Source organism: Perca flavescens, chromosome 17 (genome assembly GCF_004354835.1).
Source record: "Perca flavescens isolate YP-PL-M2 chromosome 17, PFLA_1.0, whole genome shotgun sequence".
Classification (NCBI taxonomy): domain Eukaryota; kingdom Metazoa; phylum Chordata; class Actinopteri; order Perciformes; family Percidae; genus Perca; species Perca flavescens.
This window is the reverse complement of record NC_041347.1, coordinates 2,577,073-2,603,630: the sequence shown is the minus strand read 5'-3', so window position 1 is coordinate 2,603,630 and position 26,558 is coordinate 2,577,073. Positions and strand designations below refer to the sequence as shown.

At 39.1% G+C, this 26,558-nt stretch overlaps 1 protein-coding gene and 1 long non-coding RNA gene across 3 annotated transcripts; one reads left to right on the top strand and one right to left on the bottom strand.

Moving 5' to 3' along the window:
• Positions 1-148: 148 nt before the first annotated feature.
• Positions 149-26,558, bottom strand: kmo (kynurenine 3-monooxygenase). 2 transcript variants are annotated; one of them, XM_028603869.1, is made up of 15 exons: positions 26,297-26,558; positions 25,975-26,044; positions 25,790-25,887; positions 16,775-16,864; positions 14,279-14,327; positions 12,136-12,223; positions 9,971-10,136; positions 9,776-9,847; positions 6,636-6,757; positions 5,956-6,103; positions 5,819-5,876; positions 5,637-5,719; positions 4,053-4,154; positions 3,890-3,949; positions 149-628 (listed from the first exon to the last, which is right to left on the bottom strand). In XM_028603869.1, the coding sequence occupies exons 1-15, from the start codon at positions 26,483-26,485 to the stop codon at positions 482-484; spliced, it is 1,542 nt and encodes a 513-aa protein (XP_028459670.1). In that variant the 5' UTR covers positions 26,486-26,558; the 3' UTR covers positions 149-481. The 2 variants fall into 2 exon arrangements, with proteins under 2 accessions (XP_028459670.1, XP_028459671.1); XM_028603870.1 differs by lacking the exon at positions 149-628 and adding an exon at positions 1,071-1,130.
• On the top strand, positions 22,921-24,164 carry LOC114572295 (uncharacterized). The gene is made up of 3 exons (XR_003694748.1): positions 22,921-23,237; positions 23,682-23,752; positions 23,955-24,164. It is a non-coding gene; the product is annotated as an uncharacterized LOC114572295 (long non-coding RNA).

Here is a 26,558-nt window from a genome sequence, read left to right as displayed (position 1 = left end):
GGAACTTGATATTGTCCCAAAAAGTCCCTCATTTTGGCTGCATGAACTAGATGTTGATTTTGGCTGCAGAAACTAGATAACGTTGAGAGGAATGGAGCCAAAGGCAAAATACAAATCTGACAGTAACTATGAGATGAGAGAACATTTATTTGCAATTAATGTACAGTATAAGCAAAACTCCTTAGCACCTGCCTGTGAGATTAACACTGACATTTTTGTTTTCACATTGAAAATTGTGCATAAAATGATATGGATAGTATGAAAATAATCAAATATGTTGGGATCAAAGCAGAAACAGTTAAACACTGGTTGAATGTTATAAAATTGTATTATCAATCAATATGACCAGTATAGGTCAGGACAATTATTATGCTCATTAATTTGCCTGGCAGAGCCTTAATTGGGTCAGTTAACATGTGGATCCTCTCAGTTCTAGCGTTTGATGCTGGAATCTTTGCACTTGTGTGTCAGATCAGAGTGCTCAGGGGGTCCAGAGGGCCACAAGCCTGTCCCACATCTTCTCAGCCGGGACTATGAGCTTGTTGATATCCGGTGGATTTTTAATGAGCAGGTATGAGCCTCCCAAAACCACTCCTGTAGCACTGAACAGCAGGCCACGGTTTACCACCTGTGAAAAATTCATAAAAAAAAAAGTCAGTTTCAATTCAGTTTTTTGCAGATTTATGCACACATACTTTTTAATTCCTCACACTAGGGCTGGGCAATATATCTATTATCTCGATATTGATATATGAGGCTAGATATTGTCTTACATTTTGGATATCGTGATATGACACAAGTGTTGTCTTTTCCTGGTTTGAAAGGCAGCATTACAGTAAAGTGATGTCATTTTTATAAACTTACCAGACTGTTCTAGCTGTTCTATTATTGGCCTTTACCCACTTAGTCATTATATCCACGTTAATGATGATTATTTATCAAAAAATCTCCTTGTGTAAATATTTTGTGAAAGTTGTCAACCTAACAATATTGCCGCAATATCAATATCAATGTATTTGGTCAAAAAATCCTCAGTTCTACCTCACACCTTCACATTTGCCTTTGTACATCAATTCCATTTTGATGAACATCACTCCATATCCACACTCCAAAAGCATCACACATCACAGCTGCAAAGAAAACGCCCGGTCATGCTTTCCTTCAGGTCTTTGGTTTATTATGAGTCCCAAAGTTAGCTAACATAGAAATGAACTGACATGTTAGTGTAGAGTCGTGGTTGTCGTCACCTCATGGTGGATTATCTGCCCTGGATGATTATTGGGCCGTTTTTTTTTGGCAGTTTGCAGATTATCTGTATCAGCATTTTATTTGTCTGATAACCAATAAAGTTAATGAATTAAAACGTGCACTACTTTTGGCAACTACACTACAGCTCTGTGTCTGTCCCTCTGCTTCGGTTTCACTCACCACTGAGTCTGACTTAATGAGCCGCCCACAACACTATCTGACTATCTTTTACTGTGTATTATGTTGAAAGTTTCTAATTCTTTAAATAATTGCTCAAAGCAATTCAACAAAGTTTTGTGTTGGAGTTTGTAACATTCCAAAATCCTTATATTGACTTAAAGAGTTTCATTTTCACTGTAAATGCATATCAGTTCCAAAAATCGGTTATCAGTTTCATTAACTACTAATAATTGGTATTGGCAATAAAAAAAATAAAATAAAAAAAACAGTGTCGGTAAAAGCCCGACCGTTATCGGCGGGCCAATATTAGGCTGTTCCAAACTATCGGTATCTGCATTTATAATGGCCGATAAATGAATATTTATTTAAAAAATAAAATAAAAACGGACGAAACACCCTACAACCAGGTTATGAGTGTTGGCGTTGCATAGTTTGTCCACCAGAAGGCGCTCTACGTCCCTGTTGGTAACACGCTTTGATTTTGTTTTTTTTGTTATTGTGTTTAAGGACTTTTAAGTTTCATATCTTAAGTTTGTATTTTTATACATTTTATTTATCAGAACTTTAATATATTTTGATGTTCCTCTGTTCTGTTGTGACAATAAAAAGTTTATTTTAAAACTGCATTATCATATTATTTTAGTGAGGACTCATAAATAACTACAAATAACTAATGTTAAGAAAATCTGTTTATGTTTTGTTAAGCATTTATGGATTTTTTTTTTTTTTTTTTTTTAAATATATGTTGGCCGATATATCGGAATATTTACATCACCAAATATTTGTATCGATATCAGCCTTAAAGGACCATTACGGTGCAAAATGAACCTAGGGGTTAATAGCACGTGTACGGAGTTGACCGTTCTCTGGGATATGTTTTCATGCTAATCGAATGTATCTCTAGCTTGAAACAAGCAAGCGCAAACCGGTGATTAGCTTCTAACGCTAGCCTTAGGGGCAGAGGGTAAATCGCTATTTCTACACCACCAACAAGGCTCAAAATAGCACCACACTTCAACGGTAGTGTAAGAAATAAAAATAATCAGTCAAGCTGGCTATGCCTTATGAGGATACAAATCATAGTTGAATTATAGTTGTGTGTTTAGTGTGTTTAGTGGAAGAGCACTGTGACAGCTTAGTCATGCAAAATGAGAAAAGGATACTGTTGTACGTGCAGAAAGCAGCACTGTATGATGGTGGTCAGAAAGCAACAAGAGTGCAGCAGCGAAGTTAATATCAGTTTGATATCAGTTTCACCATGAGAATAAGTTACTCCTCAACCTGTGACAGGCAACAGCGGCGCATTGTTCTCTCTGACCATCAGCATAGTTAAAGTCTGCCTAAAAACTGATGAAGAGGGCGTGTGCCAAAAGACTGGGACCAGTCTGTGCACCAACCAGGGGAGGCTAAGTCTAAACCACGGGACTCCTCCAACTTCTAATAAACAAATCAAAATGCTCTTAGAGTATTTTATATATATATATAAATATATATATATGAATTCATGTATAAGCCAGGAAATTCAGTCTGATGAGAGAAGCCTGTGTGCCTGCTCAACTCGGACCCGTGTACACGTTTATGCTCTTATGATTTTACTTAAATAAATACTTCTTAAACTTTTAAGTCCTCTCCTTGCCTACTTAGTGGATTTTGAAACACAACAGTAGCATAATTAGGGTCCCTACATGTAAACCGAAGCATTGAGAACTTTGTAAGTGTACAGACAGTTTATTAAAAAGATAGTTTAGAAAGACTGTACTGTTCACTATACAGTCTAAACAGTCATGACCAGTTGAACGACGTGAAACCAGTAACATAGGTCAAACACGGCGTTCGTGGTTCGACTGGTCATGACTGTTTTCCCAAGATGGCGCCTGCCTGTACACATGAATGGTACAGTCTTTCTAAACTATCTTTTTAATAAACTGTCTGTACACTTACAAAGTTCTCAATGCTTCGGTTTACATGTAGGGACCCTCATTATGCTAAAGTAGCGATTTACCCTCTGCCCCTAAGGCTAGCATTAGAAGCTAATCACCGGTTTGCGCTAGCTTGTTTCAAGCTAGAGACACATTCGATTAGCATGAAGACATATCTCAGAGAACAGTTGACTCTGTACACATATATTATTAACCCCTAGATTCATTTTGCGTTCAACACAGCGCCAAGGACTAACCGACTCATTACAGCCAGACGAGAGACATCAGAAACATCTCTCTGTGCAGCAAAGCTCTGTCTTGTGGTAGACGGTAGAACAAATGTTTCTAAAAAGGGAAGTATTTAGCCACATCTGCCTTTCATGCTCTGTGCTGATAAAACTGCGACTTCAAAAAGAGTCCCGGATTACAAAACTAAAATACTCAAACAAAATGAACATCTCCTCCTAAAAAGTAAACTGTACGCAGGAAAGAAGAAATGGCTAAAGTCTAAAGAGAAGACAAATTTTCAAAAAGTGTCCTACTTTGTCCTGCCAATGCCAGCGCTCCACGGCTTCGTGGTACCTCGTCCTAGTGAAAGTGACCTGGAGAGGAAGTGACGAAGAGGTGAATAGCAGCAAGCGATGTAGATTTTGTGGTAGACCCAGGAATGTGACAGTGATCGTGTTGTTGTATTAGGACACTTACCATTGTGTAAAGTGGAGTTATTGTCACTGGCATGAGGAAGTGGAGGATGTTATCAACATGTTTTCTAAAAAGGAACCATTTGGAGTTGACATGGGCTCGCATCTACAAAACAAACGAAAAAGTATATGTGTTAGTGAATAGTGTCCTTTATACTGTAATATCCTGAAATAAATCTTACAGCCGCATAAGAAACTCTTGGTCTCCTCTGCTCTGCAGTAATGGGGGATTAAGCTAAAGCAAAAATGTTGCATTTTTTTTAAAGATCTGTAAGAATGAGACCAATTACTGTCTTTTTGAATGGACAGATGGTTAGGGAGCGGTCTACCTGTCAGATGTGATGCAGAGCGTAAACATCTACAGATATTTGGAGCCGGCACGCGCAGAACCCAAGCGGACTTTCTTCGGATTGTGAATGGCCTTTCCGTACATCACAAATACAAACAGTACAGGCTACCAATTAGAGCTGCATAGATTATTTCAATTCAGTGATTAGTTGTCAACTATTTTATTAATCACAAACTATTTTGATAATGATTATAATATATAATACTATGGTTTTGAGTGCAACTTGTTAAATGTGAATATATTCTAGTTTCTTGACTCCTCTGTGGCAGTGAAATGAATATCTCTGAGTTGTTTTGAGGATGACATCCCAAGCCCAAGATGACTTGGGATTTGGGAAACACTGGTCGACATTTTTCACCATCTTCTAACATTTTATAAACCAAACAACTAATAGATTAATCGAGGAAAAATAATCAACAGATCAATCAACAATGAAAATAGCCTTGAGTTGCAGCACTACTACCAATTTTCAAGTGAAGTGGAGATCCCTCTAATAACTAGTGTTGAATCAGCTGACTGGCACTGGCAGACACTGTTAAAGATCAAAGGGAACTAATGAACAATTAAGCAGAAGTTTGTGAATAAACTGCAATGTTAAAGAGGGCGAGTCATTACTAGAGACATCCACGATATATATATATATATATATCATTCTCTGTGGGTTCATCAACACATTCTAAACTCTGGTGGATTTATAAGGACTATGGTTAACTGCTCCTCAGATCTCTGCAGGGTAAATCCAGACAGCTAGCTAGACTATCTGTTTTCTGTTGCACGACTAAAACTTTTGAATGTACACATGTTCCACCAAAACAAGTTCCTTCCCGAGGCTATTTTGCAGAGGCACCGTGGCTCTGTCTGGCGCTTATTGCCGCCCATGACGATTGTGATTGGTTTAAAGAAAGAGCACGATTTTCTCCCATCCCAGAATGATGTGTGGACTAGCCAGACCCTCTACCGCAGCGCTGTGGAGGAAGGTCTGGCAAAGCGAGACTATCTTTCACGTTACACAATATTTGTTATCATAAAATAAAAACCAATAAATATCAATCACAGCTTTTTAAATGCAAGACTTTACTTGAGTATTTCTACACTGTGGTATTGCTGCCTTGCCTTAATTAAAAGATCTCAATACAACTTCCACCGCTGTTGGGTTTTGGGTTGAAGTCTATGTTATATAATGTTATTTTAAAAACATTTTAAGGTACAAGGTTAAAGTAGTAAATAAATGTGCATTACTTCAATGTAGTTGTACATGGCCAGGTCTGCAATCGCGTGGTCGTCTGGAACTCGCACTCTGGTATACTCAGGCAAAACAGTACCTGGGCAGAAAAAGAAGAGAAAAAACACTTTCTGATAATGGTCAGTTCATTCCCTTTTCTCTGTCTCCTTTGATCTTTGTTCATTTAAAAAGTACTTACTGAAATCCTCATTGAGCTGATCCATTATTTCTTCAAAGACTAGGCAGTCCTCAAAGCCCTATAAAGCATGAATTGACAAATGAGTCTCCATTTCATTCTTTTCTGCCTTTTCTTCTCATCTGTTTAGTGTTACTTACAGCGTTCATCCCCTGCCCATAGAAAGGCACCACAGCATGGGCTGCGTCCCCCATAAGGACACATTTGTCTCCAATGTGATACGGGGAGCACTTGATAGACACCATGGCCTGCGCAGGCAATCGGAAATAATCCGTTTTCAGAGCGTTGCTGCGTGGCACAAACAGAAATACAACAATTACACACTCGTTTTGTCTCATTTTTCTAAACAACTGAATCAGGTTTTAGCTCGCTAAAAAGGCATATGTCAAATCTGAATAAGCTGAAACAGCCATGATCCATAAACAGTCATAAAAGATAAACAGTCAATCAGAGGAAAGGAAGCATGCATTCATTTGTTTAGGCCTTAGCACTCCAACTAAATTCAACCTAGAGAGAAAGTGAGTGAATGAAAGCCGTATATGTTTCTACCACTCATGCCTCCACTATCTCTCCGTCACCCACAACATACGGTTCACCACAAATTAAAACAAGCCCATGTAAGTGTAAGGCTGCAATTTCACACTTCACAGATCATGGCTGTGGCTGTTACTGGAGTCGACAGGGATGATGAGAAATGAAAGTGTTTTTGGGGATGGCTTGTCAGTTTGGATGATAAGATAAAGGCAGAGGGGGGAGAAAGGGGGAAGACAGAGAGAGAGAGAGAGACGGAGAGAGGGGTGGAGGTGAGAAAGTAACTTACACTCCTATTAGTGGTATGGTGTCGGGGAAGTATTTCTGAAAAAACTCAATGACTTCATCTCCTGTGGTGATCTTCTCAAAGTCCTCAAAGGGCATGAAGAGGGTACAGGTAAACGTCTTATCCTACATTGGAAAACAAACGGTGCACACAGTGATGTTAGCTCCCAAATCCATTGTGACACACTTCTTGTCAAGTGATTTCGAGGGAACTTTATTTACATAGAGACGGACTAGCTGCTTGACAGTCAGTAAGTCCCTACAAACTGCAAGCTGACTGCTTGTTAAACCATAATGTCTTGTTTTCTGTTTCTAAACATGTAAAAAAAAAAAAAAAAAAGAGTGTGGATGCAAAGGATTTGGAGATGTTTAAAGGCACCTTTAACACGTGCTGGGTAATAAAAGTAAATCACTGATTTTTGTAATGCTTGATTTTTGCTGCTGAGTAATTAGTAACTTAATTTAATTACTTTTTCAATGAGCAATGAATAATTGATTGTAGTTTTAAAGTAACTTGTCCAACACTGATCAGCATGCTGGCATTTCCAAAGCTTCCCCATGTATCTACTGAGGAAGGCCAGGAGACGTGGCCAAAAGTTTAATAGTTAATTAATAGTTAAAGCTGGGGTAAGCTTTCTGGAAGAGGCACGCCATGTTCTGTCCTAAGCCAACAGGCATATGCACATACAGTAACCTGTAAAAGCACTACTCATTCATTGCAATCATCCCCATTGTGATTTTGATCCTTGTCTGGATCGACGACAGTTCATTTACTGAATAATCGCTGGATCACCTAACGCCACCAGATGTGCCGGATGTTCCTCGTATAACAAAACTCTCTTTGTTTTTGGGGAACAACAACAAACTTCGAGCTACCAAGCTAGACGTTGGAAATGGCAAGTTTTGAAAAAAACAAATACATTCATACATACCTGCAAACTCAGAAGGGCTGAAAAAGGTGACACATTTTATATACATATATAGCACAGTATATATATATTTATATTTATATTTATTTATTTATATATATATATATTTATTTATATTCATATATTTATTTATATATATATATATATATATATATATATATATATATATATATATATATATATATATATGAACGCAACATCTGTGTTGTTTTTCCGAGTGCAGATTTGAGTCGTGCATGCGCCACTTTGCGACAAGCGCAGATGTGAGTTGCACACTTTGCAACAAGTAGCCTACAAGATGCTAACGGCTTTTTGAGCTAACGTTAGCAATCAAACAATCATAGATTGCTAAAATGTTTTTGAAATGACTGCTGCTGCTAGCTACAAGTTAGCAATCAAACACAATAAAGGCTGTCACTTGAATGGCGTTTTGAGCTAACGTTAATCTAACAATCATAGATAGCTAAAACATTTTTGAAATGATTTCCATCTTCTGTTATTGTATGTAAACAGAAAAGTTTATGGATTTCACAAATTTCAGTAAGACACGTTAAGCCGTAAACTGTTTAAATCTGATCATGCGCGACTCACATCTGCGCTCGACTCACATCGGGCAGTGACAGCAGCCGCACACTGGTAGGTAACGGTAGGCTAACGTTACTTGCTGCCAAGTGTAGCGTTTAATAAAAAAAGTTCTTTCCTGAAACTATTTTGCAGAGCCACCGTCGCTGCGTCCGGAGCTTAGCAACGCCCAAGAGGATTGCGATTGGTTTAAAGAAATGCAAACAACCCAGAGCGTTTTTTTCTCCTATCCTGGAGTGTATGTAGGGAGGGTAAGGGGAAGTAAGGTCTGGCAATGCAAGCCTATTTTGATCCCGATGCTGTTATATAGCAATAATTCTATTCTGTTTTCTTTGCAAACTTGTGAGCATGTAAAGCTTGAAGATGACATATTGTTATTCAAGTTCATGTTTATGAATAAAACGTGTCAATTTTGGCAAAGCCTTTAGAGATGGATAGAAAAAATATTGTGAGCTAGCTAGCCTCAGCAGTGAGCTTTTGGCTGCAGAATATTTTGCCACTGAATCAGGCTTTAACTATCTGAAGGCACATGCACATGCATCTACAATTGTGGAAGAGCCAATAGGAACACTGTCTCTCTCTAAAATCACCTGTGTCATTTTCTAAAGCCTGAAAACAGGGCCAAGATGAGATGCAGAAGTCTAGTTTTTCTCTCAGACCACTTGAATTACAATATGCTGAAAGGGTTTTATGGAGTAAGTGAGCATTGCATTTAAAATAATTAATCACAGATGTGTTCCCAGGTCAAGAATGAACCATTGCACTCACAAACAAAGTAGCATTGTTTCATAAATGCTGAATTCTGTGATATAGTTTCAAATGTACACACGGGACATTTCACATGAATTAATATTATGTGTTATTTTCAATATATTTATTTCAATACAGATTCACATTACTTTCATTGGTCTGAAAAATCCTCCATGCTGAACTCATGAAAGAATCTTCCAGCCTCAACGCAAATGTAAGAGCCAAACTCCACCCAGTGCAAGTGATGGCTGGACATGCGCTGAGGTTGTGGGCTTGCCATTATATGCCCATCTGAGCAGGTGATTTCTATCAACGTCACAAAGTGCTCCCTGAGGACCTGTCAGCGCTGCCTCCGTTACCATGGTATCCACAGCAGCAAGGATGTGTTGGTTTGTGTTGTGTTGTTTTTTCTCAGCCCTAATGTGTTACTGGGAACTAGGGCAGTTAGTGACAGTGTGAATTCACTCCAACGTCAGCTGCTTTAACCTTTAGCCTCTCACTAAAGATAGCAAAACTGGTGTGCTGAGTCAGCCGTGCAGAAAAATCATTGTGGGATTAAGAAAGACGATTGAGAGAAGTCAAAGCAGAGGACAAAAACAGAGACAGTCAGGGAGACTGCTGTGTGCAGAGTTCCGATGAGTAAGCCTCTGCTAGCTACGGAGCTCTGTTGATTAGGCTAATTAACTATGAGGACATCCCATAGGTCAATCATGCACTACAATTTTCTGAAGTGATTTTGCTTCTGTCTTTCTGGAACAGCTAGAGGTTGCTCAAAAATTGTAGGTACAAATACACACTCGACATTGCTCAATTTCCAACTGGAGTTTGAGAATCGGTGCAGCTATTACACACGGGAGAACAATGAAATGAAATTAAATCTCACCAAGTTGGGCAGGGCGATCATCATGAATGTGTTTCGTGGCCAGATGTGCAGATAATTAGGCTTCATGGCGAACTGGGGAGGATAATGACGATAAAGATGATGATGGACAAAATTAAATAAACAAAAAGACATATACAATGGTGCCCAACGACAGCATCTCTTCAATGAAAGGAGGGTACCGTAGAGAGGACTGACCTCTCCATTGATGGGTGGCATGGTGAGCTCCATGTAGCCGTGGGGGATGTAGGTCTGGCTGTAGTTGAAGCGGCTGCGCCGAAGGAATTGCTTCCGGATGGCAGAGAAAGCTCCATCACAGCCTACAATCAGGTCTGCCTTGATCTCCTCATTGGACCCATCTGACCTGAGAAATATGTCACAAACTAGGGGTGTATTACAAAACATTGATCTGGATCTAGATTCCCACTTCATGAGTCTGGAAGAGCTCAGTAATAAAATTGTCAAATCATATTTTAGTTTAGTTTTTTTTGACATAAATTTAACTGTGTTAAATGGACATGTGATATTGTCTCATATCATTCGCAGGCCCCTGAATTGAATCAAAATTGTATCTTGACAGACTTTAAGATATGAGCAAATATCGTTTCATTATCCGAAAGAATCAATATAATATTGTATATTATATTAAACTAGTGTTAAACATCCCTATCACAAACCGGCTCATAACAAATGCATGTGTACATGTACAGTATACTAACATCCATATATATATATATATATATATATATATATATATATATATCAGCTAAATAACTTTACTAGATTCTAACTTGATTCAACAGGCTAATCCTTTTCATGCTTAGCCTAAAGGTCCTTAACATTACGAAATAATACCAGTAAGAAGTCGACACGTAAAATAAGAGACCTCTTCGGGCTTACTAGAAGCAATGTCCAAATTCCTGTGCAACTGTCACCCAAGCTGACACTCAGAAGAAACCTGTATTTCATGCTGATGGCTATCTCGGAATATTTCCTGGCTAGTATGGGAGGAAACATTGTGGCATCAGGCTCTCCGTGTAGATTTAATTATACAACCTGGAGAGACCAAATATGAGTCACAGTCCAACCACAGGGTAGAGAGAAAGATGATGTCCTGGATGTGTTAAGTGCACGCCAGGGTGACTTTTGGATTCAAGTCACACAGCTACAGCCTTTACTCAAAACACAATTTAACTATAGTGCATTTAAGTATTTGTTCTCTGTGGCAATAACACAATTTTACTATAGTGCATTAAAGTGTTTGTTCTCTGTGGCAATAACTGCACAGTGACTCATTCTAATTAACATTTTCAACTGTCGGACCACCAGCATTAAAATAAATAAATAGAAATGACAACACACACATCAAAATGACTAATACATTTTAGATAAAGCTGAACTCAATAGAAACTAAAATAACCACCTTGCAGGTGAATGCCTCTGCCAAGCAGGCTAGTTGCAGTTTACATCCCCGTCTGTCCAGACTCATATAATATACTGTATGTAGTGACGTCTTTGAGGCAATTTAATGACAGGTATTAAAGGCAGGGTTGGCGATGTTGAAAAGCTTTGAAAGTAGCATGTCCTCGGGGCTCGGTCTAACCCCTCCCCCTGCCCCCGGGGCTCCGGCCCACACACGGACGGGCACGAGCGGTGCTGTAGAGCGGAGCAGAGGAAGGACCGCAATTTCACTTCACGTCTCATTGTTACGACATAAGCAACCCCGGGGAAACGGATTACTCTTGTTACGGCTAGGGATTATAACAGAGTTATAGTTTTTCTGCACGTATGATACTAGGAAATCCAGCGTTCCCCGGCTCGGCGTGTCCTCAGCTTTGGCGCCGTCTAGCCTGTTGCTCTTCAGTCGCCGGTCGGTGCAGCGTCCAACTGCTTTGACGCTCCGTTGAATGTTCTTTTGTTTTACGTTCAAAACGTCGACACAACACTAACATAAACGCAATAAAAACCTTGTGATACCCTGTGTGTTAATAATTCACGTCACGGGAACGCTAACATCCACAACTGAAAAGACCTGGAGGTGTTTCAGTGTCAGTTGGGTTGTAAATTGTGTGTCCCGTTTAGCCTACCTCAAGGACAACCAATTACAAAAGCTACTAAAAAGGTCACACACACAGAGGCTTCAAAGGCAACATGTTTATCACCGTCCCAAACCTCTGCTAGTTAACATATACAAGGCCGAGAGAGGGGACAGGATCAATAAAGCCAGAGTCCAAATGAGCAGATCCTCCTCCGAGATTACCCTCCATATAGTCTGAGCGTGTGTGTGTGTGTGTGTGTGTGTGTGTGTGTGTGTGCGTTGTGAATATAGAGGTGGATGTGTGTTGAGCTTGACAACTATTTACCTGGCAAAGGTCATTAGCCCCGTTTCAGCACTCCAATCCTGCAGTTTGTGATCAAAGTTCAACTTTGTGTTTGGATATGTCTCTGCCTCTGTGGGAGTAACATGTTAGAAAAGGAGTTAGGAAACAGGCTGTTAGGATCTTAGCTGATTAGCATGATTCTAATGAACAACATAACTGGTTTACTGAAAAGATGATGTTGAGATTGTCACACCTTCCAAAAATCTATCTCAATGTTCACTCCAGTAGTCTGGATTGGCACTGATAAGAGCAGCGGCTTTACAATCAGCCCCTTTTTTCAGCACAGATAATTAAAGACGGACCCATGCTGTCACACATCTCCAAGCGTGCACAGAGGCACTTCATTAAATAATAGGCAAAAATCATTTTAGCCGGAAAAGACGGACACATCCCAACACGTGCTCATTCAGTTTAAAGAAGCTAACCCACTGGAGTATCTGCGGTCGATATGGCTCAGCTCACTGGCACAACAACCTAACCAATTTAGGGCGATTGGTGGGAGGAAAGAGTTCGTCTTTTTACTTTGAGCACTGTACACAGTTCATGAATAAAGAATATAATAAGGTTACAGACTTCAAACTCATCTAATGCTTTCAAATGTAAGGATACTGTAAAATATGCTGTTTGTAAAAGTGGATAAGGATCCTTTTAAGGAATACTACTGTAAGTCACTTTTGAAAGAAGGAATTCTTCCTCTTGCGAATACAAAGTTAATTCCTCATAATAAAAGGCATGCTTGCTCAATTCAATACACTAAGGGGTTTAGCTACTACAGTACATCCTTACTCTGCCTTTTATAAACAGTAGGCAGCTCATGTTAGCTAATATTAGCAATCTTTGGGTGGATATTTTAGTTTACTGATTTTATGGCTACCTCATTCACTCACTCCCTACTCCCTATATAATACCCCTTTCCCACTGGCCAATAAACCTACTAACAACAACTATCATCTGGCTTTGGGAAAGTGGGAAAGGTTACAATTTGCATTGACTCCCGAGACAAATGACTCTACAGTTGGCCAGGGTATTTATCAGCTCCAATAGATACATGATACAAGATATGGTGCGATGCTGTGATGCGCATCGGCTCCATCGCTAACTTCTGTCATCTTGGCCACAAATCGCCTCCACTAAAGCAGGGTCGAAACTTAAAATTAGTTTGCACGAGGTTGAAAGAGAGACTAAATAAGTAAAAGTAACTAGAGAGTAGTGTATCTTTTTTGAGGAAAACCAGAGCCAGTACATAGTGTGTGAGTGTGTGTGTGTGTGTGTGTGTGTGTGTGTGTGTGTGTGTGTGTGTGTGTGTGTGTGTGTGTGTGTGTGTGTGTGTGTGTGTGTGTGAAAAAGACATTCAATAGTTAACTCCAAAGTGAGATATCCAATACTTGTGGATCATCATCATTGTGCGCCATCACTTCAAGGTGTAGACGCGTGCCATGGACATTGCTATTGTGTTCCATTGAAGGAATATTTTATGGTACTATGCAGTGCATAAAGTTCACACTTAGTATTTGGACCCTCATCAAATGGCAGACAGTAAATATAGTGCACTATATAGTGAAAAGGGAGTGATTTTGGACACAGCTGTTACCCGTGGGTGTTACTTGTGGCTGCAATGGCAGAGAAAGTTATTAAGTCTCTCTTTAAAAGCCATAATGTAGTGAATCCACTTATAAATTTGGGCATCAATTTCATCACTGAATGCTATTAGAGAGTGAATTCTGCTGCCTGTTTTATAATATCCGTCCAATTCGTCCACAAAGTTGGTATGAATGAAAAATTTAAATATCTAGAGAAAGACTGTTGGTTGGATTATTGCTGTGGTTGTGGCTGTCATAGCTTTTGCATAAAAGTGACTCAGAGGCTTGTTCAGATATGAGATAGACATGCAAAAATTGTAATCAATTTAAATGTAATGGGTTGTGTGTCTGAAAGGGGCTTAAACTCTTTACGAGTCAAATTTTTTCAGCACGTTCTCGTAGAAACATTTGAATGTTGAATTGTCGATGGTTGGATGTTGTTTGAATTTGGCTATAACGTTGTTATTTCAGAACACACACTATGGCAATGGGTTCAGTGTAAATGCTCCAAGGCTACTTTGGCTGAAGAATAGAAAAGTTCTTACCTGTTAGCAGCTCTTTGTTCAGATTGGCTCGGTCTACTGACAGGATGAACTGAAAGAAAATGGAACAGAAAGCCTCTGGGATTTATTCTCTGTCTCCTGCATTACATGCTTTTACTGCTTTTTTTGGGGTATATATTTTTCTTTATTTACCTATGTAAATCAGTGTAATTAAAAGCAACTATTTTCAGAATAACTAACCAGGCTCTATTGCTTTGTGACATATTTTTAGTCAGACTGCACAAGTTGTCACTTGCACCGTTTATCATTTGGTGCATCCTTGAACCACTTCAGTGAACAGACCTCTGTGTGTGCATGCATGTCACGGTTTCTGTATGTGCGTGCTTCCGAACACACGAATGTCGGGGCATGTGAGGTCTCGCAAAAATTGCAAAATTAACATTTAATCTGCAGACTGATTTAGTATACCAAAGTCAATTATTATAGTATAGTTTGCTAACAACCAAACGCGTAACTGAGATGTATCTGAGTATTATTTTCAGAAAATTTAGAGGAAAAGGTAAATATATTATCTATATACCAAGCGTCCAAAAAGTACTTTAACAGAAAGTCACAGAGTCAATATATATTAATACTGCATAACCATGAAAATAACAATCCAATCTGTTGAGATGTGGCATTTACTAATAGGTCATATGTTATAGGTTATGCTGTTAATTGAGACTTAGCAGAGTTTGTTACTTGTTTCAATGTCTTAAAGGCAGCGTTGGTAACTATTTACAATAAACACTTTTTTATATATTGTTTGAAATGGTCTTTACACCCCGACAGCAATAAATAACTTATGTGCTATGAAAAAGGAGTGAAAAAGAACCGTCATCTGTAGGGTGACCAGACGCCCCGAAAGATTCCTGTATCCGCGAATCCCGAATCCTGCACTAATTGTCCCGAAAATTAGAGCAAAGTCTGATAGAACATTACAAACTGTTCATGGTGATTGAGTCGTCCTGCAGCCAGCTCCCGTCGGCTGCTTATTGGCTGCAACAGTACGTAGGCCCTATGTAGGCGGCTAGGCACGAATTTTGATATCACGCATTGCTATTTTTCATTCATTCATTCATTGTTGAAATGGAGGCTCAGGCTGGGGTCCCGGGACCCGATGAACACGTAGCTAAAAAGCAAAAACGTCTCTGCAGGTACTGGGAGGATTGGGTAGGGAAATACCCCTGGATTACTGCAGTTTTACGTAATGCAAACAAAGCGTTTTGCAATGTATGTAGGAAGGAGTTTGGTATTTCACACGGGGGGAAGTCAGACGTTCATGACTTTAATGATTTTTTTATTTGTATTTTCGGGATTACATGACAGACAGTTGAGTTTCTGAATAAAAAATTATTTTGGTGCGGAGTTTTGAAATTCATGTTAAGTGCAGGAAGCCACGAGAAGGAGTGATTGGATTGGATGTTGCTGATGTTAAAGCGCAGTCATTGTGTTTGTTTTATTTGTTCCATAATGACACTTGAGGTCATGATTTTTATGTTTTTTTGGTTTTGTTTTTTCGGGTTTACATGACAGACAGTTGAATTCCTGAATAAAAATAATAAATCATTCAAGTTATCCTGCCCCTCACCCCCCCTTCGTCTCGTCCCAAATTTTACCCATTCTCACCTGGTCACCCTACTCATCTGTAGCTGTTGTAATCCTCTAAAAACACCCACCAATCACTGCCTCGCGGGGCGCTTGGAAAGAACCAATGAAATGCCTCCTCGCCCCGCTGTGCGTACTCTTCCCCTCCTGCTTACGAGCCGGAGCACGTGGCGTGTTGTCGGCGCCAGAGTTACTGCAAGTCATCTGTGTTTTATACATTCGGTCTGATAATATTAACTGTTTGCTTACCAGTGAATGACACATGAAGTAGTTTTGATGAGTGAAGCCCTTTTTTCGCTCTAAAGCAGAAAAGCAGCGGTGCTCGTGAAGTCTGTGTGTGGGCGGAGCCCCGAGCGCAGGGGGAGGGGTAAGACCAGGGGTGTCAAACTCATTTTAGTTCATAGGCCACCCACCAATAATTTCATCTCAAATGGGCCAGACCAGTAAACCACTCCAGAAAGAGTTTCTTGTCAGCGTGATATTGGCAAACGCAAGTTGCTTCTGCTACGACAGCGTTCTAAGGCTATTGTAGGAAAAAATTTGGGTTTGGAATTAATTACTTCTCTGCAATTTTGACACTTTGCATAGTCATCCACCCTTTGGCGGGCCGGTTCTGGCCCACGGGCCGTATGTTTGACACCCCTGGGTTAGACGGAGCCCCGAGGAGATTCTACTTTTAAATCTTGATAGCTTTTCAACATTACCAACCCTGCCTTTAATGCATGGCTATGTTGCAGGACATCACCAAAACAAAAAAAGTGCAGTTCTTTTGTGAATGACCGTAGTCCTACAAGGGAGAGAGGGGGATAATATGTCAGTTTAGTCATCCTGGCCCATTTTGTGTTTTGCATGATAAAATATATGCTCACATTATAACAATGGCCATCTTACCTGGCCTTTCCTGCCATAAGGGATCGGGGACTGTTTCCCACTCAGGGAATGGATCATTCTTGCATTCATGGGGATCCCCTTGGAAACAATCTGAGGAAAAGGGATTAATACAGGGGGTGAAACTTTATAAATGACATGCATAAACATTTAGAATTAATTATTCTGTATTGTGTTATACTTTGCATTGGCAAAAATCAATGTTTTCAGTCTCAATTCAAACGAGAGCTAAGTGGATCCAGCAGGGTATCGTGCCATGGACAGTCCAGCGAGTCCATGTGGTCAGCCATGTGGTCAACCAGTATCTGCCCTTATGTGTGAAAACCTTGTAAAGCAGGCCTTGTTTTGTCATGCTGAAAAGTCGTGCAAGTGTAAAGGTCTGACGCAGAGTTCTGAGGCGAGCATAACATGCTCAGTGCAGCAAAAAAAGACTGCTGACCTCAGATGCCAGAATAAAACATTTTGAGTGGGCTGCAAGCAAATAAAAGCAGAGTGGACAGATTCCCTTGGGCCCGGCCACATCTCTAATATTTCATTATTAGAAATCCAGTTCAACAGAAAATGAAGGGGTTTCCACCAACTTGCATCCACTTCGGTCTATGATGTGGTTTCAGAGGAATTATACGGTAAAAAGGGTAATACTTTACAATAAGGTACACAAAAAAATAGGTAGTTAATGATTAGTTAGTTACCCTTTTTCAGAAGGGTAACGAATGATTCGTTACCCTTTTTCAAAAGGGTAGTTACCCTTTTTCAGAAGGGTAATGAATGATTAGTTACCCTTTTTCAAAAGGGTAACTATGCTGTTCTTTCAGCATAAAAGAACAAAAGTGTTGTTTTTTCACACAGAGGGCTAGGAGTTGAAATGAATTAAAAAGTCACAAACGTGCTCCTTTGAATGGGAAATGCAGTCATATAAGCTTAAGACTAGTGTTTGAAATGGTTAAGATGAGGCTCTTTAATGTGTGAAACGGCATTCAGTCTCCACTAAAAATGACAGGTTCAACTGGTTAAGTTTAGGATTAAAGAAAGCAGGTAAGGCATAGAGCCTAAAAGTTCATGTACATTCAAAGAGCCAAAATTAACTATCGCATATTTTAACACAGATGTGACAGCAAAGGTGGAAGAAAAACTAACTGAGCAATTGGACACAGTTAATAACCAACCACTTTTTGAACGGCACAGACATTATAATGACAAACAAAACAAATTTTGTAACTTGTAACTTAGTAGTTCACAGAACGATTTTGCTTTTGGGAGATTCGTTACCCCTCTGAAAAAGGGTAACTACCCTTTTGAAAAAAGGGTAACTAATCGTTCATTACCCTTCTGAAAAAGGGTAATACCCTTTTCAAAAAGGGTAACTAATCATTTGTTACCCTTCTGAAAAAGGGTAACTACCCTTTCAAAAACAGTAACTAATCATTAAGTACCTATTTTTTGTGTACCTTATTGTAAAGTGTTACCGTAACAAGGGCAAGAATAATAGACGTAAGCTACAGAAGTATATGCCACCAATTTGTTCCATACCTATCTTTTAGACAAATAAACAAGCAAGCTAGGGTCACCAGGCCCCTGCACGGTGTGGACTATGGGGGAGCTAGGGGACATCTCTAAAAATATTAACAGTGTGTAATTTTGACGTGCAATTTCAGTTTTGTGTAATATTATCATCGTGGATTATTATGTGTAAAATTGCAAAAATATCATTCATTCATGAGCGTCAAGGCGTGGTGCGGTGCAAATTCAACTCATGTTTAGTAGGCCCTACATGTCAACTCAAAGATTCATAGAAAAGAACAGAATCGTTGGAGGCCATTAATCGGCGCGCAAAGTCCTTGAAATCCATTCTGCAGTTAGCAGTTAGTTATCATATAGCCATGGCAAAAAGAAAACAAGGCAGTTTAATTAATTTTGTGTAGCGATGACGTTAATAGCACGACCGATTCACCTGCTGCAAGCCCTGTTAGCACACCTCCCACCAGGGTGACAACGCAAGAAGAAGCCATAGACCGTTAATGTCCTCGATCTCTGACTGAAGAACAGCCCGTCAGAGGCCGCGGTCACGATCCCCTCTTGCTCCTCTCTCCCTTTAAATTGGAAGAGCCAGCAGTGGACAGACTGGAAGAGCCGATATAGGCTAGGCCTACATGGCTGTTTGTTAATTCTTGTGTCGTCTTTATAACCCTTAAGAGAGATTATCTATTGATTGATGCTAGATATAGCTGACAGTAGCCTAGTCTCTAACACCTAGTTGCATCTTGAGCAAAGTCACACTTAGCCATTGGCTGCATCATTCCCAGACAGCAACCCAACATTGAATAAATATTGATTTTCCATCGGAATCATCATTATGGTTGATATTGAAATTTCAACGCAAAATAAATGTTGAATCACCATTACAATATCGATGAAACCTGACGTTATTAATGTTGATGGCAACAACATTGGAACAACATTGATCTGTTGTTATCTTTATGATTGATTAAGCATTGATATTTGGTTTACCGGGCGATATTGCCAATGTGTTGAAAAGTCATTGATTTAGAGTTGAACGGGAAACGACCTGTTGTTGAAAAGCCATCGAAATATAGTTGACCGGGAAATATGACTGAAAATGCATTGATATATAGTTGACCAGGAAATATGATTGAAAATGCATTGATATATAGTTGACCGGGAAATATGATTGAAAATGCATTGATATATAGTTGACCGGGAAATATGATTGAAAATGCATTGATATATAGTTGACCGGGAAATATGATTGAAAATGCATTGATATATAGTTGACCGGGAAACATGATTGAAAAAGCATTGATATATACAGTATATATTAACAAATTAATCCGACCATTCCATAAACAACGTAAAGCCAAATGCAACAGGAGGAGTATTATTGGGGAAAGAAAGATACACTTTACGCTCCTGTTTTTTACAGAGAGTTTGCTTCTGTGCGGAGATGTTCACCCATGTCCTGGGCCACCCACCTGTAAAACACCTAAGTGTCCATGCCCGAACTGTGGAAAGACTGTGAGAGCGAATGCAAATGCAATTGCTTGTGATTTGTGCGACGAGTTTGTTCACATAAAATGTGCAAACGTAGATCGTAAAACATACACCTTGGCCGTAAAAGCTCAGGCAAACATTCAGCTGGTGTGTAATGCCTGTTGCGTTATGGAAATGTGCTCCCCCGATATCCTGGATTATAAACGAGAGGATATATCTTTTGGGGAGGAAGATGTGATCACAGAAGAAACGTCCCTGGACCTTTTAAACCAAAGAGGATTACATTTTATTCATCTGAACGCAAGGAGCTTACTTCCCAGAATGGATGAAATAAGGCAGTTCACTGCAAGGACAAAAGCTTCTACTGTTACCGGCGAGACCGCAATAGAAACGGAGGAGGGGTATGTCTGTTTATTAGGACTGATTTATCTTTTATCCCATGCCCGGAAATACAGATAGAGACACTGGAAGCTGCCTGGGTTGAAATTCGACTACATAAAACAAAGCCTATTGTTGTAGGCGTGTGTTACAGACCCCCCAAACAAAATGATTTTTATGAATTATTAGAATCAGTATGTATTGACAGTAATGTGTTGATGGAGAGAGAATGTATTGTTTTAGGTGATTTTAATACAAATTTGCTTATGTCCATAAAAAATGGGCTGTTGGTAAAGTTTTTACATTACTGTAAAGTGCTAGGTCTGGAGCAACTTATAATGGAGCCAACCAGAGTAGATGGGTATTCTAAATCTATTCTGGATCTGGTGTTGGTTACTGATAGAAACAGTATCAGCTGCTCTGGGGTTTTGGATATTGGAATCAGTGATCATAAAGTTATTTTTTGTACTCGCAAAATTTCAAAAATTAAAATAGGATCAGGGTCTCATCATTCCTTAAAAATAAGATGTACAAGACGATATTCTAAGGAGCTATTGGAGGGTAAACTGGCGGAACAGGATTGGAGTACAGTTATTAACAGTAATGATGCCGATCGGGCATGGGAATTGTTTAAGGAGAAGTTCTTAATAGTATTGGATATGGTTGCACCAATGAGAGAAATTAGAGTGAAACAGAAGAGGGACAAATGGATGATTACTGAAATTATTGATTTAATTAGACAGAGAGACCACTATTTCAGGAAGTATAAGAAGTCAAATATGCAACCTGATTTTGATAAATATGTGTATAACCAAAACCAAGCAAGATATCATATACAGAAGGCTAAAGCTGAATACTATGCGGAAGCAGAGACAGAGAATATTTACCAACCAAAGACATTATGGAAAATTCTTAAAGAGTTAGGTACAGGGAAAATAATTGGTAACAGCTGTAACACTGGGATTGACATTAATAATGATATTTGCTTTGATAAAAAAGTGATATCAAATCATTTTAATATGTTTTTTACTACTGTTGCTGCCAACTTGGCTTCACATTTACCAACAGGAGCTGGAAAGTATGGGGTATCCTTCCTGAACTCCCTTTATCAAGATGTGTCATCAGATACATTCAATCTGAGTCTAGTATCTAAGGAGAGGATTATAGAAATGTTAGCTTCTGTATCTACTAATAAAGCTACTGGCATGGATCATATTCCAGCCAGATTCTTAAAGGATAGTGCTAATGCTATTGGTTAGGTTATTGCACATATCATAAATTTGTCCATACAACTAGGTAAGGTTCCAATTGAGATGAAAAGGGCCAGGGTGCTCCCATTGTTTAAGAAGAACAGTAGGACAGATATGAAAAACTATAGACTAGTGTCAATACTACCAAGTGTATCCAAAATATTGGAGAGAGTGATTTTTGATCAAGTGGAGCAGCATTTGATCAAGAATAATCTGTTATATGACCACCAATCTGGATTTAGATCTGCCTACTCCACTGACACATGCCTCCTTTATCTTTGTGATTACATCAGACAAGAAAGTGAAAAAGGTAATTATACTGGCATGGTGTTACTGGATTTACAAAAAGCATTTGACACAGTGGATCACTCTATTCTTTTATCCAAATTACAATGCATGGGTTTTGGGAAGGCTTCTTTAAAATGGTTTAAATCATATTTATCAGAAAGAAATCAAACTTGTGATTTTGATGGAGTCCTGTCTGAACCCATGAACATAACTTGTGGTGTACCCCGAGGCTCGATATTAGGCCCTTTGTTATTCCTAATATATGTAAATGACGTGCCAGCTGCAGTCAAATATCAGTTATTATTGTATGCTGATGATTCCTCACTACTAGTGTCTGGAAAAGACATATCCCAAATTGAAGACACTCTTAGTGGTGAGCTGCAAAATGTAAGAGAGTGGCTGATCGACAACAGACTGTCATTGCACTTAGGGAAATCTGAGTGCATCCTATTTGGCACCAAATGTAAGTTACAAAAGGCATCTGCATTAAAAGTTATATGTAACGACAATGAAATTGAAACAAAGAATTCTGTTACTTATCTAGGTATTATATTGGACCAAACATTGTCAGGATATTCCATTGCAGACAGTTTGACTCCAAAATAAAAAAAACTCCTCGTCTCAGCACGCATTCAATGCCATTTTGACTATGCATGCTCAGCATGGTATAGTGGCCTAACGATGAAAATGAAAAACAAGATGCAGATCATGCAAAATAATATGATGATTTTATACTGTCTAAACCTTCTAGGTATCATGTGGGAAGAAATGAGTTTAAGAGGGTTGAGTTCCTGCCTGTTAAGCTTAGGTTTGAACAACTTAAACTCAATCATATGTACAGTATTATTAATGGTGTAGCCCCAAAGTATTTGGGATTTCAGATTTTAATGGTACATACTCAGCATGCACATGAGACTAGGGCCAGTGTCCGTTCATGTAAGGTGCCTTGTGTGAATAGTGAAGCCAGAAAATCCTTTTTTTATACAGGAATTATTTTATGGAATAGTCTTCCACTTCATATCAAAATGGCAGTTACGAAATGGGATTTTAGACATAAAGTTAGGGCCTACTTATGGAATAAAATAGATAATTAGGGGGAAATAAAATATAGATTGGGGAGAGGGAAATTTATTGTTTGGTAGGTCATGGTGTTTTAGCTGTTTTTTTTATGTGTAGTGTTATTTTTTTTATTGTTTTAACCTTAGGACTGTATGTGTTTGCATGTGTTGTATGTTACATCAGGGACCGTGTTGGAAAAAAAGTGTTTCTCGCTTTTACATGTTATCCCTTTGATCCCCTTGTTGTCTTTCTATATCCATAAATAAACCAAACCAAAATAGTTGACCGGGAAATATGATTGAAAATGCATTAATATATAGTTGACCGGGAAATATGATTGAAAATGCATTGATATATAGTTGACCGGGAAATATGATTGAAAAGCCATTGATTTTTGGTTGACCAGGAGATCATCGTGTGGTAGACCAACGTACTGCACCGGACACATCTAATTTCTGGACTCTTTGGGCGAATACGATCAGGTAAGCTTGCTTAATATGTAATGTTCGATATGAATGAATTGTACTAAATCAAATACTGTTACTCGTTAACATGGTGGTTAGTGTCCATCATGCTTTTGGATTCTGCATCAGACAACTTTTAAAAATAGCTAGCGTTAGCTAACGTTAGCTAGCGTTAGCTAACATTCGTTAGCGTTAGCTAGCAGTAACAGTCTTAGAATATGGTACAGATGAAGTTGGAAATGTTTTGGCAAGGAAATTATTGGATATGACTGAATTTCCATTTGTAGTTGCCTTATAGCTTTTGGATTTTGGACATTTGGACATTTTAGAATTTGGTCATGTTAGCTAATGCTAGCTAACGTTAGCTAGCGCTAGCCTTAGCCTAAAAATTCATTTTGAACTGATGTTTGGCAAGGATGTGACAGTATTTGTTGCTCTAATTGTGTTGTAATGTGTTTGTAGAGAGGAAAATGCCAGGCGGAGAGGGAATAAAAGAGAGATCACCTGCCGGAGGGACTGAAGCAAGTAAAAAGGTAACCTTCAATTTTGAAAAGTGATTTGAATGTAGGGAAAACTTGATAGGTTAGCCTACAGCACTAAACAAATTGCCTTATGTCCGATCATTGAAAAATACTATCGCTAGGCCTAGTAAATTTGTTTCCAAGTGTGTATATGTGGGTGTTCTGTTTAACTTAAAGGCTAATTTTTGCATTGTGCTTGTATTTTCTGTTTTAGATGCTCTTACACAGCAGATGGGGACAGCCGCCGTCAACCAATTTACTTTTGCCCAGGCTGTGCAACAGTTACTGCTCTATGAGTCAGACCGGGCAGGATGGACTGGACGACAAACCAGTCAGACGTCAGAGGACCATGAACTGTAACTATGCTAAAGAGGACAAATAATGAAATAAGAGGCTAATAAAATGAATTTGTTTTTACCTTAAACAGTGTGGTGTGGTGTTGAGTAAAATAAAGTTGTAACAGTGCTGATATTAATGTAATGTATGTTTTATGTTTTAAGTAATAAATTGTATGCTGTAACCAGGTTATGAAAATAGGAATGAAACTATTTGACTGAAAAGAATAGGTCCAGACTGATCTTATTATCACAATCACCACCTTTTGTCTCTGTAATTTATATGTAAAGACAGATCCTTTCTCTCCCCCTCTCTTCCTGTTTTTTGGTTAAAACCAACTATTATCATATAAAGAGAAAACTTTTGCCACACAGCAGGAAATAAACTTCTGCCTCTATCAGTCTCCAACCCCCTGGTACTTTAGTCTGGGTTAGGACAATAGAATGTTAATTCCGGTAAACTTGTAAGGACTCGACATCTGCATGTTAGATCATATTGATCTGTGGGTACAAATGACCCCCAGGGAGCAGAATTTAGAGCATGTTCTTCCTAATTGGACAGCGAAGAAAACCAATAAGACGCGTCCAACCTGTCACCATGCCAACAAAGAGCCTATGAGGAAGGCTCTTACTCACGAAGGAGAAAAGTAACCGCCCCTGGGATTGGAGGAATAAAGCAGGGGGGCAACGGGGATTCGGGGCGAAATAGATGCGGGAACTTTATGGTTAAGCAACTATTATCAAAGCCCGCTGCAGCGTAATTTTCTGTATTTTGACTTATCATTTTTATTAATAAATCTTTGTGTTAACCTTTCAATTGGACCAAGCCTCTCCTTCAGAGATTCTGAAAACACGTATTTCTTAACAGTGGTCAGTGTTTTAGGCTAGGCTATAGGCATACAAGCTTTCAAATGTTCCATCACTTTTTAACATCCTGGCTGTAGATAAAGCAGGATATTCATTATAGGCTATTTAATTTAGGGCATTACATTTTCGTATGCCTAGCAATACTTTTTTATGGCTTAATAATGATTGAAATTCCATTTAAATCACGTTGATCCTTAGTTCAGTTGAAATTTCAACATTGTTTCAATATTCCTGATAATTGAAATACCATTGAAAATCCGTTGATCTATGGACAGGATATCAACGTTTCAATATTAAAACAGGGTGCAAAATGATGTTGAATCAACATCAGAATGTGATGTTGTTTCAATGACTTAATGTTGACAATGGAATGTTGATTTAACATAGTTTCAATGACTGTTTGCTATCTGGGTTTGGTGTTCATGTTGTTCGTTTTCAGGCCGGTGGACAAAACGGTTAATGGTTAAGGATGGGAGCTTGGGGGCGCGTCGCTTAGCCCTAATTGAACGGAGGAATGATGGTATTCTTCGGTAGCCTGAGAAACTTTAACCGTTGTTCATATGAAATCTCAAAGACAGCCTGATGCTTGGTTTATAGACTGTTTGTGGGTGGCTGTTTGCTGTTTGACCTATCAATACATTTTAAATATTATAAAGTAGGCCTATAATAGGGTAAATCCAGTGCATAACACTTGTAGCTGTTATGTATCTTTGTAAGTCATTGTCGCAAGCGCACGAAAAGTGGGCTCCCCCCAAAGGCCCCAGTATAATTCGAACACTGCGGCCCCTGCAGCCCTGAGAGAAATCATTTAATTAGTTAAAACAGTGACTCTATTTAATCAGCATACCTTCTCCTCCATTCCAACATGCTTCAATGCTTGCCGGCCCCTGTGAGACAATGCCAGGTTGATGCTTCTTCCGTTCACAACCTTGGCTTTCCGGATATCTGACCAAAAATCAGACACAGTGTGTTAATCTTACCTTTGTGAAATTGTAGTTATCTTTTGAAAAAGCTATGGGTTTTGAATACTACCTTCCCGAGATTCAAAGACTTCCACATCAAAGCCTCTTTTGGCAAAGAAGCAGGCGTTCAGTGCTCCAACCTTAAGGGTGGAGGGGAATAAAGACAGTTAATTGAACAACTTGCCAAAATCACTGCATGTGCTTTACACTTTTATACATAATTATCTCTTAACTAAACCATATTAACACCATATAAGCTGCATAGCCGTACCTAAACACTGATTTGTAACCTTAATTTTCTTCAGGTCCATATAGACTAAGTCAAGAGATCCTAAGACAAGAGGTAGGGGCCTATAATAAATGAATAAATCACTTTCATTTTCTCTTCTTACCAAACCACCGCCCACCACTACAACTTTTCTCTTGGTTGATCTGCCGGTTGTTTCCTCCATTGTGCTTAAGGTTCTCTGGTGATCTGATACTCTCACTGTCCAGTTCCAAGTGACTGACAGAAGTATAGTGAGTAATGATTTCAAAAAGAGGAGGAGCATGCGGCCGGATTGTAGGTAGAGCAGGCGCATATGTAGGCTAGCCTACTGAGATGTATGTCTCGACCCAGAGGTCTAGGGATCGAATCCGACCTGTGACGATTTC